The sequence below is a fragment of the Pistacia vera genome, unplaced genomic scaffold (genome assembly GCF_008641045.1).
Source record: "Pistacia vera cultivar Batoury unplaced genomic scaffold, PisVer_v2 Contig152, whole genome shotgun sequence".
Taxonomy (NCBI): domain Eukaryota; kingdom Viridiplantae; phylum Streptophyta; class Magnoliopsida; order Sapindales; family Anacardiaceae; genus Pistacia; species Pistacia vera.
This window is the reverse complement of record NW_022195597.1, coordinates 2,231,534-2,244,438: the sequence shown is the minus strand read 5'-3', so window position 1 is coordinate 2,244,438 and position 12,905 is coordinate 2,231,534. Positions and strand designations below refer to the sequence as shown.

Genomic DNA, 12,905 nt, shown 5'->3' with positions numbered 1-12,905 from the left:
TTTTTTTTTGTTTTTTTTACTCTAAAGGTCGGCTAGCTTGCAAGTTCTCGTTTTTGAGGGTGAGTGAGGGAGTTCTTCATGGCCGTTGATTCTCCTGACCGGAGAGACGTTGTCATCAAGGTCGAGGGTGATAAAACAACAACCAACACCAACAACAGCAAGATTTGGCGAGAGTCAAGCTATGATTTTTGGCAAGATAGAGACCGGAACAAAAACAACAACATGAAGAAGAAGAACGGGGAAGAAGGGAAGAGTGGCGAAGAAGAGGGTGATTTTGATTTCATGCAACGCGGTGCAGGAATTGAAGATCCACCCTCGAAGTTGATTGGTCAGTTTTTGCATAAGCAGAAAGCTTCAGGTGAGATCTCTCTTGATATGGACTTGGACATGGATGAGCTTCAACAACAAGAGGCAGCGAGTGAAAATAATGGTAATATTAATGTTTATAATTATAATGAGAAACAGACTTTACCAACCGTGGCTGAGTCGCCTACTTTGCATAACAAAGATAATAGAGTTTCGTTTGAGTCTTTTAAAAGAAGGCATTCTAATTCTAACAGTAGTTATAAAGATTCCCCACAGAAAGATTCTGAAGGAGAGGTTTTGAAGTGTACTTCAAACCGGTCGTTTGATAGGGATGTGTCCTTTAATAGGAAGTCTAGAGTGTTGATGACTAAGACGAAGTCTAGGTTGTTTGACCCTCCACAGGATAGAGTTGAGCAGAAATCTGGGAGAGTAGTGGGGAGATCAGCTCAGTTGAAAAGTGGGTTTATTGCGAGAAATGCTGAAGATGAAGAGGATGATCCATTCTTGGAAGAGGATTTGCCTGATGAGTATAAGAAGGAGAAAATTAGTTTGTGGGTTGTGCTTGAATGGTTAAGTTTGATTCTGATTATAGCGGCGTTAGTTTCTAGTTTAACGTTTAAATTTCTTAAGGGTAGGCATTTGTGGAAGCTTGAACTGTGGAAATGGGAGGTTTTGATTTTGGTTTTGATATGTGGTAGGTTGGTGTCTAGTTGGATTGTGAGGATTGTTGTGTTCTTATTCGAGAGGAATTTCCTTTTGCGAAAACGGGTTTTGTATTTTGTTTATGGATTGAGGAAGGCGGTTCAGAATTGTCTTTGGTTGGGGCTTGTGTTGATTGCTTGGCATTACTTGTTTGATAAAAAAGTTCAGAGGGAGACCAACAGTAAAGTTCTTCGGATTGTAACTAAGATCTTGGTTTGTCTTTTGGTGGGCGTACTGCTGTGGTTGGTGAAGACCCTTCTTGTGAAAGTTCTTGCATCATCTTTCCATGTGAGCACGTACTTTGACAGAATTCAAGAGGCATTGTTCAATCAATATGTGATTGAAACACTTTCTGGTCCTCCTGTTATCGAAATACAAAAAGCAGAGGAGGAAGAGGAAAGAATAGCGGTTGAGGTTCAAAAACTGCAAAATGCAGGTGCTACTATTCCCCCTGGTCTCAAAACAAGCGCCTTATCATCACCACAGAATCCAAAGTTGATGGGGAGTGGAAGGCTACAGAAAACTCCTCGTGGGGGAAAGAGTCCTAGGATCTCTCGTGCACTTTCCAACAAGGAAGAAGATGGGATCACAATTGATCACTTGCACAAGTTGAACCATAAGAATGTTTCTGCTTGGAATATGAAGAGGCTTATCAATATAGTCCGGTATGGATCTCTTACCACATTAGATGAACACATACAAAATTCAAGTCAAGCCGATGAGTCTGGACCGCATATTAAAAGTGAATACGAGGCAAAAGTTGCTGCAAAGAAAATTTTCCAGAATGTGGCTAAGCAAGGGTCCAAGTATGTCCTTAATCCTATCACGTTTGCAATACTATGTTACATGTGCAAATAGGGTGCTTGTCTGCCTTGAATTTGATTTTACTTCTACTCTTGTTTTAAATTTTAATTTACTTGGTGAGTCTTCTTTTTTAGTTTTTACTGTTGTTTTTCCTTTTGATTTAAATTTGCATCATCTTTGTTCTATCTGTGGTGAGTTTTGTTGCGAATGACTTGAACTTTGCTATCATATTACCTCTTGCCGAAAAAGCTCCTGATTTATTAACAATGTCAAATCAAGCATATAGAAGGTAGTTCCACCTGTATTTCAGAAGATATCAGTGCTAATACTGGGTTGAAAAAATAAGGGTCAAAGGACTGATGTGTTAACTTCACCAAAATGACCCATTAATCACGTAATCAATTTTTTTCGTACTTCTTTTTTCAGGTTCATATTCCTGGAGGACCTAATGCGTTTCTTGCCAGAAGAGGAGGCTGAGAAGACCATGAGTCTCTTTGAAGGAGCATCTGAAAGCAATAGAATTAGCAAGTCGGCTTTGAAGAATTGGGTGGTAAGAATTAGGTGATTAGTTCCATGCATATCTTGTTCCTTTCTTCTATTGCCTGTTCAATTTTGTGTTGACAGTAAATGTCAATTTATTTTTTGAAGTGCAAAATGTGTGCACATTTATGACTGATTATCTTTGGGGTGTCGTAATGTCCACCAAACTTTGAGTATCAGTAAACACAGTTACAAACCTTCTTATATACAAGGTCTCAGTTCAAGTTGAAGTGAATGCATCAAAACAACTATCTAATGTTTGCTTGTGATCACATGATTGATTGCAGGAATCTCTGGTTGAGTTTTATAGCTTTTATTGTTATATGCAATGTAATGATAATGCAATGCATCTGTTTTAGGTTAATGTTTTTAGAGAGCGGAGGGCACTAGCGTTTACTTTGAACGATACGAAAACAGCGGTCAACAGACTTCATCATATGGTGAACACTTTGGTTGCAATTATCATTGTGATTATCTGGCTCCTTATATTGGGAATCGCTACCACCAAATTTCTACTCTTTGTAAGCTCTCAGCTTGTTGTAGTGGCATTCGTTTTCGGAAACACATGCAAGACAGTATTTGAGGCTATCATCTTTCTGTTTGTGATGCACCCCTTTGATGTGGGCGATCGGTGCGAGATTGAAGGAGTTCAGGTACATTGTTTAAATAATACTTCATCTTTCTATCCCCTTACAAATACACAATTTTTCATTTACATAAACTGTGTGTTCACCCAACTAATGTTTCCATTCAACTGCAGATGGTAGTGGAAGAGATGAACATCTTAACTACTGTTTTCCTACGATATGACAACCAGAAGATTATTATTCCAAATAGTGTTCTTGCTACAAAGGCTATTAGCAATTACTACCGTAGTCCTGATATGGGAGATGCAGTTGAGTTCTGCATCCATGTATGTACTCCGGCAGAGAAGATTGCTCATATGAAACAGAGAATACTAAGGTAACTACTCAGAAATTCTAGTACTATGCCATTGTTATCTTGCTTTCGCACTTGAAAATTCCTTATTTGTCTGATCACTTAATGATTGAGTATTTCTCATTGTTGGCATTGCAGTTATGTCGACAACAAGAAGGATCACTGGTATCCACAACCAATGATCGTATTTAAGGAACTGGAAGAACTAAATAGGGTAAGGATAGCAGTATGGCTGACACATAGAATGAACCACCAAGACATGGGAGAGAAATGGTTGAGGAGAGCCCTCTTGGTTGAAGAAATGGTCAAGATTTTCAAGGACCTTGACATCCAGTATCGCTTATACCCAATCGACATTAATGTCCGTGCCATGCCTTCCATGCATCCTATGAACTCCGATCACATCTCTTCAAACCGGACAGCAAACCTCTAGCTGAGAGGTGAGACAAAGCGAAAAGATGGTAACCGAATATAAAGAGCCCCATTTGGGATATTGTATCATTTAGTATATAATATGTCTTATTTTCGCCCAATGTTATGAACTGCATACCCATAGTGTTCATAGCCTAGAGTCAAATGAGATTCTCCTCGTTTTAGAGATGATTGTATTTATTGTATTCAGTATTATTTTCTGATATTTACTGTTCCATCTGTCATTTTTTATATGATCTTGCAATTTGCAGTGCCATTTTTTGAATAATCTGAAGAAAGCATTGTTTAAAGAAGCACATTGGAAGTGCTTTTTCTAGAACCAGTTTTAAGTAAGGAGCTTTTGATGAAGAGCTGATGAGTTTGCGGGCACGTGAATGTGAAGACAGTGATGTACTGTCTTGTCTTCAGTTTTAGCACAAGCGTGTAGATTTTGTTTGGCATGAGCCGGGAGTATTGACATTTACATTAGTAACCAATGCATGTGCTTTTGCTCAGAAAGCATGTGTAGTGCTTTCTAGAGTCTAGACTTGTAGTTAAAATAAATTTGACTTTTAAGCCAAAAAAGTAGTTGGTGAAATTTTCTTTTCCATTTTATTGTCTGCGGAAGAAATAAAAGAGGGAAAACTTTTTTCGGTATTGTAAATTACATGTTTATTTTAAATAATTAGATAGAGAAAAAGAAGTAAAAATATAGATGAGGAGAGCCGCAAGTCTTGCGACGGAGAGAGAGAGGAGATGATGAGCCGACAACGTGAGAGAGAGGAGATGATGAGCCGACGACGTGAGAGAGAAGAGATGATGAGCCGACGATGTGGTCTGTGAGAGAGAGGAGTTTAGAGATGGCGATGCCGCGATAGTGGGACTGGGATGATGAATGACTGAATGTGAGAGAGAAGAGATGACGAGTTGACAAAGGTGGGATTGGGATGACGGATGGCTGTGAGAGAGAGTTGAGAGAATGACTGAATGTGAATGAGTATGAGAGAATTAGAGTTAGGGATTTCCCCTGTTTTCTTTTAACAAAAAACGGGTATCCGCGGGTTTACTCGTATTACCCGTTAATAATACGGGTCGGGTCGGGTACATGTTTTTAAAAAAAACGGGTCCAATACATTAGACTCGTACCCTATATTTTTTATCTGGGTAAGGGTCAACACGCAGGTCTAGATCCGTTTTGTCAGGTCTAGTTTCCCCTTGAGGTTTGAATTGACACTAGATTTGGTATTGTAAATGAATAGTAATGAGATGGTAATAGTTTCCCCCAAGTAAGGATTCCACCAAAAGGTTTTTGAAAGTAACAAATACACCCAAGGATAACACTGCACACAATAAAGATGGCAATTCGACTCGTAAATTTGGGGGTTTTCCAAAAGCGAGGATGGGGACAACAAAATTCTTCGAAAATGGGGACAAGGTGGTGACAAGGATAGATATTTCCCCGCCCTGCTTAAACCCCGATATAAAGTTACTAAATTAACCTTTATATATTTATATAATTACAAAAAAACCCTCCCCATATATAGCCAAGGTTAAACCTTAAACCAATTAAGTGAACTCTTTAGAAAGAGAAAGGTCTCTCTCAACTGTTTGGCTACGGTGGCCACTGCGGCCGATGGTTTTCACCACAACTCTGACGCCATTTTGCAACTAACACTTTCCTAATCAATCAAAGACCTAAATCATGTTACGTTGCTGCTTCTAGTCGCCGTTGCACACAACCTTTGGAGATCTCTCACTACAACCTTGTTTTCTTCGCAACCAGCCCTAATTTCGTGTCGTCGGCCGTTGACAGATTGACTGCGTTATCATTGCGACAATTTGTGCTGTACGACTAGTGCTTTCTTCCAACAATTCAAAGATTTTTTTCCCCTAGTTCAAGGCAAGACAGGGATCAATATTTCCCTGTGGGGCAAGGACGAGTAAAAATTCATCTAACGGGGACGGGGAAGGGGAAATCCAACCCCATTCCATTACCATCCCTAGACACACACACACACATAGAGACAGACACACAGACCACGCACACATGCACGCACACGCACGTACAAAAGTTTGTTTTTCAAGTAATATAAGATTTCGGTAATCTTCCAAAACCAATAGTAATTAATGTTGGCAATATATGAGGTACTCTAATTACCTCAATTCTCTTAGGTATTTTAAGATTACTTGATAATCTTATTTTTGTTACAATTTTACCTTAACTATTAAAATTTTTGGACAACAATGCCCTTAATTCGAAAACAATTTACAATTATATTTATAGATTATTTTATCCTTATATACAAAATTTTTAGGACATAAATAACTTAGAACTTTAAAAAAATTACCCAAGGGTAGTGGCTAGATCTGGCCACCCTCGCCAAACGATGCTGGAAAGGCGCACGACTGGTCGCATCTGGTCGATCGTGCGTCAATATGGTCATTTTCGACAAGATATTTGGCCAAAAAGGGCCATATCGCTGTAGATTTGGCCGAAAACGACTAGATCTATTCTAGTCGTTTCCGACCAGATCTACAGTTTCTAGTTGTTAACAGCCAGACGGTCAGATAGATCTTACCGTTAACAACGACTAGAACTTTTACTGTTAACGACGGCCAGTTCTGGCCATAGATGGATCTGGTCGTAAATGGCCAGATCGGCACATGACCGACCATATCCAACGGTCGTGTGCCATTACGACCACTGCCGACGCCATCAACAGCGATGATAGGCGGTCGATAGTGGCTTGGTGTGGGTGAGGGTATTTTAGTTAAGTTTTAAATTTTTTTTTGTTGTTGAGGTATTTTAACTAAATCTGAAATGTAAGGGGTTAAAAGTAATAATAATAAAAATAATATTATATTAATATTTACAAATGAGGACAATTTAATAAATTATATAACATACTTACCAATTTATTCCTCCCAACCAAACATATTAATATAACATACCCACCAATTTATTCCAACCAACCAAACACATTTTCCTAAATATTCTCAATAATCTTCAAGATAATCCATCTTTCTATTAATATAACATTCCTAGTAATACAACATTCTCTGAACCAAACACACCCTTAGAGGCAAATGAAATTAATCCAGTATTTTATCTTATATTTCAACTCAAAATTCTTTGTTATAGTTAGTTTACACATAACATTAAATGTGCGTTTGATTCAGAGAATATTAGATTACTAGAATCTTATATTATCTTGAAGATTACTGAGAATCTTTAAAAAAATATGTTTGGTTAGTTGGAATAAATTGGTAGGTATATCATACTAATATATTTGGTTAGAAGAAATAAATTAGTGGATATATTATTTAAATTACTAAATTGTCCTCTTTTTAAATATTAATATAATATTATTTTTATTATTAATTTTTAAATAATTTTTTTAACCCCCAATATTTCAAATTTAGCTAAAACACCTCTGCTTATACAAAACTTTAATTTATAACAAATTCAACCCCACCACTATGCTGCCGCCACCGCAAACCACCGTCGGAAGTCGCCGTGAGCAACCCACCATGACCGAGAGGCCCTGATATGATCGTTTTTAGCCATATCGGGAGCAAATATGACCGGAAATGGCCAGATTGATGGATCTAGCCGTTAACGGCTAGACCCTTGGCCTTTATTGGTCAGATCTGGGCAAGATCTGGCCGTTAACGACTACGAATCTGGCCATTAATGACCATATCTATTCCAGTCGGAATAAATCTGACCGATAAAGGCCAAGGGTCTAGCCGCATCAATCTGGCTGGAAATGGCCAAAATAGATCTGGCCATTTCCGACCAGATCTGCTCTCAATATGACCTTTTTGGCCATCAATATGGCCAGAAACGGCCATATTGGGGCCTCCCGGTCATGGTGGACTACTCACGACGACTCCAGGTGACTTCCGAAGACTTCCCGCGACGATTGACTGTGGTTTGACTGGTGACAAGCGATAGCAGGTGGGTAGGGATAGTGGCTTGGGTAAGCTGAAATTTATTTTGATTTCAAGGGTAATTTTGTCCAAAAAGTTAATTAATTGGGGTGAAATGATAAAAGCAAGATTCATGCAAATAAATTTAAAAATAAAAGCATTATTGTCTTAAAATTTTATTAATAAGAGATAGAATTGTAACAAAAAAAGATTACCTAAGTAATCTTACAACCTAAAAAAATGAAGGTAATCATATTACCTCAAATATTACCAACAGTAACCACTATTTTAATATTAAAAGATTACCGAAATCTTATATTATTTGACAACCAAACATGATACTCAAGTAATATAAAATGATTTAACCCTAGTAATCCCACATAACCCCTAACCAAATGCCCCCTAAGGGTATTTAATTTATCCAGATCTCTTAATATAAAATAATTCTGCTGTTCTGGAAAAATATTATATACTCTATATTTATCAAAAGTTCTTTTAAAACTATCAAAAACTTTCTCTAAGAGCATTGTATCAGCGTTCTTACAAAATTAGATAGTTTATGCGATACATTAGATGTAATTATCTCTTCCTAGAACGATGTATTTGTCTATTTCGGAAACCTCAAGACAGAATTTCACTTAACCCATACCTCATTGATGGAAGAGTGGGCAACCCAGTCAAACGGAAATAAGAAATACTAAACTTTCAAAATGAATGCATACAAAATAAACATCACCAATACACAAATGAGCAAAAATCCATAAACATGGGATATTAGAAGATAAAGTATGTAACTATTTGGTATAATTTACCAGTAATAAGAAGATATAAACACAGTTAAGCAATTTCATCAAGTAGATGCACTGAAACCACAAAAACTACAACTTTGTCTTAAGAATCTATAGAGACTAAACACTATGGTAACTAGACACTATAGCTGTAACTTCCAAATCAAAGAACTTGCTTTTCAAATCCATGTACTTATTTTTACTTTCTTCTCAAAACCCCATCAGGAATAAGAGAGCAGTGAACAATTTGTAACAGCAAATGGAGGGAGAGAAGTTAGGCAAAAAAATCATGCCGAAGTGAAGTTTGAACCTGAGACATCGAACGTGATTTTGGAAGTCACTAGGGTTACAACCCCAACTGCGGTCTTTTTGCAGGGCCATGATGCTGATTGTGGTGGGGGTCTTGAATGGTTGAGTTGTATATGTCAGGCACGAATGCTGTGGTATCATATAGATTCGGCGAACTTTTTGGCCAATAGAGCCCCGAGGCTGTAGGAGGGGAAGGAATTTGTGGCACTGCCCAGGAGCTCTCCGGCCCCTGACCCAAGCACTCATCATTGTCTAGCTCTTCCTCAGCAGATCTTAAGACTGGGGAGCTGTCAGAGTCTCCACGCTTGCCAGTATCAGTCTGGAAATACCCAACACAAAAGAACCAAAATTGTCAGCTGTATCAACTTTAGATGTTGGAAGACAGTGTCAATATACTAGGTACTTAAGGAATAAATTACCATAATTAAAACAGTTGAATGGTTAGGTCAATTTACTTCCTTTCCAGGTCAAATACCAGGAACCAAGGACACTTCAAAGTTGCAAAAGGACAGATGGTCAAGGACAAGGCATGGAGATATGCCTGCACATGTACCATAAAGGATGCCTAGATCCACTTCAAATCTATAATGGATTTATTATCAACATTTACATGATTTGGAAATAGGATGATGCAGAGGAGAAGTCAAGACAATTGGCCTATATATATAATAATGTTTACACGTGTGTGCATGCATCTAATCAATGAGAAAAAACTTAAGAAAACACAGGACAATGCTATTTGACACAGAAATGTGTAATTCATCATTTGTGTATCATGTATATGTCCTGTGTTTCATATCTGGCATGGCCAAATCATGACAGTGATGAGTTCAATTGCCATCTCCATGCATCAGAGGCGGACACCTTCCTTCTCATTTATGACTTATAAATTTGCATCACACAGGCTATCGAACGTCAATTGTTACATGTGAGCACCAGAACCACAGCAAACAACATAAACCTATGAGAAGTAGAGCAACTAAAGCCTTGATTGTTTCTTTAAGTTAATAAAAAATAAAAATAACACCAGAAAGACTTTTTTCCCGACAGGATAAAAAGGAGTCTCTATTCCAATTTTGAAGATCACTTTTAACCTTCAAATGAAAACAGATCCAACCAGATACTAGATATCACTACAAAAACTACAGAGCAGACTAAATTGTTGCTGTTTCAAGAGTTTGCTTCGCAATTTAAGTCGTTATCAACCAGATATATTACTACAAAGTTGTTGCTACAATGCCATTGGCAGACCTAGATGCTACCTACAATATTCACTATCACAATGCAAAATCTCCATCACCGGCAACACAAAAACTGATGTCACCACCAGGCCATGCAGCCAACTAAGTCCTCCCAGAACTTCTTCCCTTCTACAAGTCATGACCTAACCATGCAGCATTGGTGCGAGAGAGAGTGTGATATGTATCTGAGTCAACACTACTCTGTGATATCAATGTCAGCATTAGGGATACCTTTTGACAAATATCCTAGTGCAAACTACTTTTGTCATTCATGAAGCAACAAACCTATTAATATAACAAGTTGACCTCCACACTAGTACCAAATGATATATTACTAATATAAAGAAATGGCGCATACCTTAGATGATCCATTATCCATGTAACCGTAATTTTGATTGAATTCAGGAAGTCCAAAAAATTCATCCATTTGCCACGGTGGTATGCTTCCAGCTGCAGAGCCCCCAGCAAACGATACTCTTGTTGTCACACAATCCCCCATTCCACCAGCATTTGCAGGTAAAACCTCTTTGTATTCACCAGCTAATGGCATCAGGGAGCTCCTTCTAGACTCACAGTGGGATTTTGTTTCTGAATTTTTCTCCCCCGAAGTTGACTTCACTGTAGAAGACAAGGCGCCAAGGTCAGCTGCTTCAAGACCTACTTTCACGCCGGTAAGCAAAAATCTCTGATGAGCAGACACAAAGGTATTTGCAGTGTGTATGGCAACATCACATTTCCTGCAAAGTAAAGCCCGATCTTGTAGACAAAAGAAAAAGCCAGCTGTTTCCTGCAAGGATTCTCAAAGTTAATCAAAATGAAAAATACACCTATTTGAAAAATCAAAACCAACAAAGTTAATTAAACCATATATTCACTCCATATACACACCTCTACATGTCTTTGGAAGTTACAACAAAATAAAGTCATGGTCTGCCAACATTCAAGTCCCTTCTCAATTTATTTTTAGACGGTTAAACTTAACTAACTTAAAATGCAAACCTTGTTATCCATTTTGTCCATTGTCTCAATTTTAATACTTGAAGGTAACTTCTTCTCTCTCTTTTTCAAATTTAAATCATGTTCTTGGGCCAAGAACAATAAAATTGGATTACTTGCCAGGATGCCAATGTCATTATTATTATTTTTTTTCTCTCCAGCGAGAAACAAAGAAAAAGATGCTAACTAACAACAGAGACATCAAAGAGTAATTACAATCACACACTCACTTCCGCACAAAATACACATTTTTAAGAATTTTCACAATATTAGTGCAAAACATCCACAATCAATGAAAGCCTTCCATCGAAACAAGTTGTAGCTAACACACTTCAAGCTACAAATAGAGATCTTTAAGAATTGTAGGAAGCAAATCAATGTATATTCCCCAATCAACCTTACTGTTGAGCTTCTAAAATTGAATCCCACTTGTACGCCCGTCAAAACCCAAAAAACCTCATCATATGATTAATTAAACCAATCAAATCCCAAAAAATCCAGTCACAAGAGATACAAAACATAATCCGCAGAACAAAAATTATCCACCCCAATTCATCGATACAACCAAAGCATATAACAGAAACACAAATAAAACCCTCAATTCAACTCCGCTCACACCATATAACAAAATTGGCCTTCCAAACAACATATTCCCAACTTTTTATCACTTCAAAAATTTCTCAGCAACTAAACAAACATGTGAGCATAAGCCACAAGATCAATAATCAAACCAAAATCAAATTTATTTAAAAAACAAAAAAACACCTGACAAATGTCGCACTTGGGCATTTGAGTAGAAGAAGAAGAAGAAAGAGGGACCCTCTGGTGCTTGCTCGCTAGCTTATTCGCAGCATGAACCTTTTCATCACACTCCCAACAGAGCGCGGCCTCGTCCGCACAACACAACACCTTGGCCTCGGCTGCCTCGCATACGTTGCACTGTATCTTCATTTCTGAGCCGTTCCTGCAAGAAAACGGTTGCTTTGAGGGTCAAACGGAGGGGGAAGATCAGAAGTCAGGAGGGTTTTTGAGGTTTAGTGTGTTGTTGTGGGAGTGAGGAAAAGAGGATATTTTGTGCGGCTGAGTGTAAAGGCGTGTTTGAATGGTAACGCACGCGTGTCGATTTATAGTTTGTGCTGTGAAACAGGAGACCGCCTGTGCGATGTCACTTGGTGGAAAAGCAATCCGACCCGGCCCGGCCCGGCCCGCGGTGGGTTGCTTTAAGTGACGGGTCTTCCTGACCCGCCTGATAACATTGGCAAGAGGGGTTAAGCCTGCCAATGTTAGGGAATTGGCTGGCCCAACCCGGACTGCCAACCCTAACCCATCGGGTTAGGCCGCGGGTTAGGCCGGGTTAACCATCTTTTTGATTTTGTTTAAGTTTAAATGTTTAATTAACTTTTCAAATGAATAATTAACAATTTATAAATGAATAAATGTAATTGTTTTTAGTTAATTGTTAATTTCTTTTCAAATATTAATAATTAAATTAAATTAATTTTTTTTTTGTTAACATTCCAAATATTAATTCAATTTTAATACATTAAAATTATAATATAAGAATAATTAAATTTATTCATTTATTAAAAAATAAAATAAGAAATTATAATAATTATTGCCTCGTTAAAAACCTCACCAAGAAAACCCAATAGGACAAAAACTTGGTAAGGAAAAAGAGTGCAATACATTAAAATTGTAATATAAGAATAATTAATTTATTTATTATTAAAAATAAAATAAGAAATTATAATAATTATTGCCTTTAAAAACCTCACCAAGAAAAACCCAAGAGGACAAAAACTTGGTAAAGAAAAAGAGTGCAATAATTGACAATTAATTTACAAGTTACAATTTACAAAACAACTAATTTTGGGGTTCACTAGGACCTCCCTCATCCGTATCATCTATATTACAAAATTGAAATGATTCTATTAAA

General features: G+C 37.6%; 2 protein-coding genes across 3 annotated transcripts; one reads left to right on the top strand and one right to left on the bottom strand.

Moving 5' to 3' along the window:
- Window positions 1-4,374, top strand: LOC116124454 (mechanosensitive ion channel protein 6). Of its 2 annotated transcripts, XM_031410187.1 has the most exons (6): window positions 1-1,814; window positions 2,239-2,362; window positions 2,712-3,005; window positions 3,113-3,315; window positions 3,430-3,731; window positions 3,975-4,374. In XM_031410187.1, exons 1-5 carry the CDS (start codon window positions 79-81, stop codon window positions 3,722-3,724), a joined length of 2,652 nt encoding a protein of 883 aa, XP_031266047.1. In that variant the 5' UTR covers window positions 1-78; the 3' UTR covers window positions 3,725-3,731; window positions 3,975-4,374. The 2 variants fall into 2 exon arrangements, with proteins under 2 accessions (XP_031266047.1, XP_031266046.1); XM_031410186.1 differs by lacking the exon at window positions 3,975-4,374 and having other exon boundaries at window positions 3,430-3,938.
- Window positions 4,375-8,443: 4,069 nt separating this feature from the next.
- Window positions 8,444-11,983, bottom strand: LOC116124461 (B-box zinc finger protein 22). The gene is made up of 3 exons (XM_031410197.1): window positions 11,735-11,983; window positions 10,332-10,760; window positions 8,444-9,051 (listed from the first exon to the last, which is right to left on the bottom strand). Exons 1-3 carry the CDS (start codon window positions 11,918-11,920, stop codon window positions 8,770-8,772), a joined length of 897 nt encoding a protein of 298 aa, XP_031266057.1. The 5' UTR covers window positions 11,921-11,983; the 3' UTR covers window positions 8,444-8,769.
- Between the last annotated feature and the right edge of the window lie 922 nt (window positions 11,984-12,905).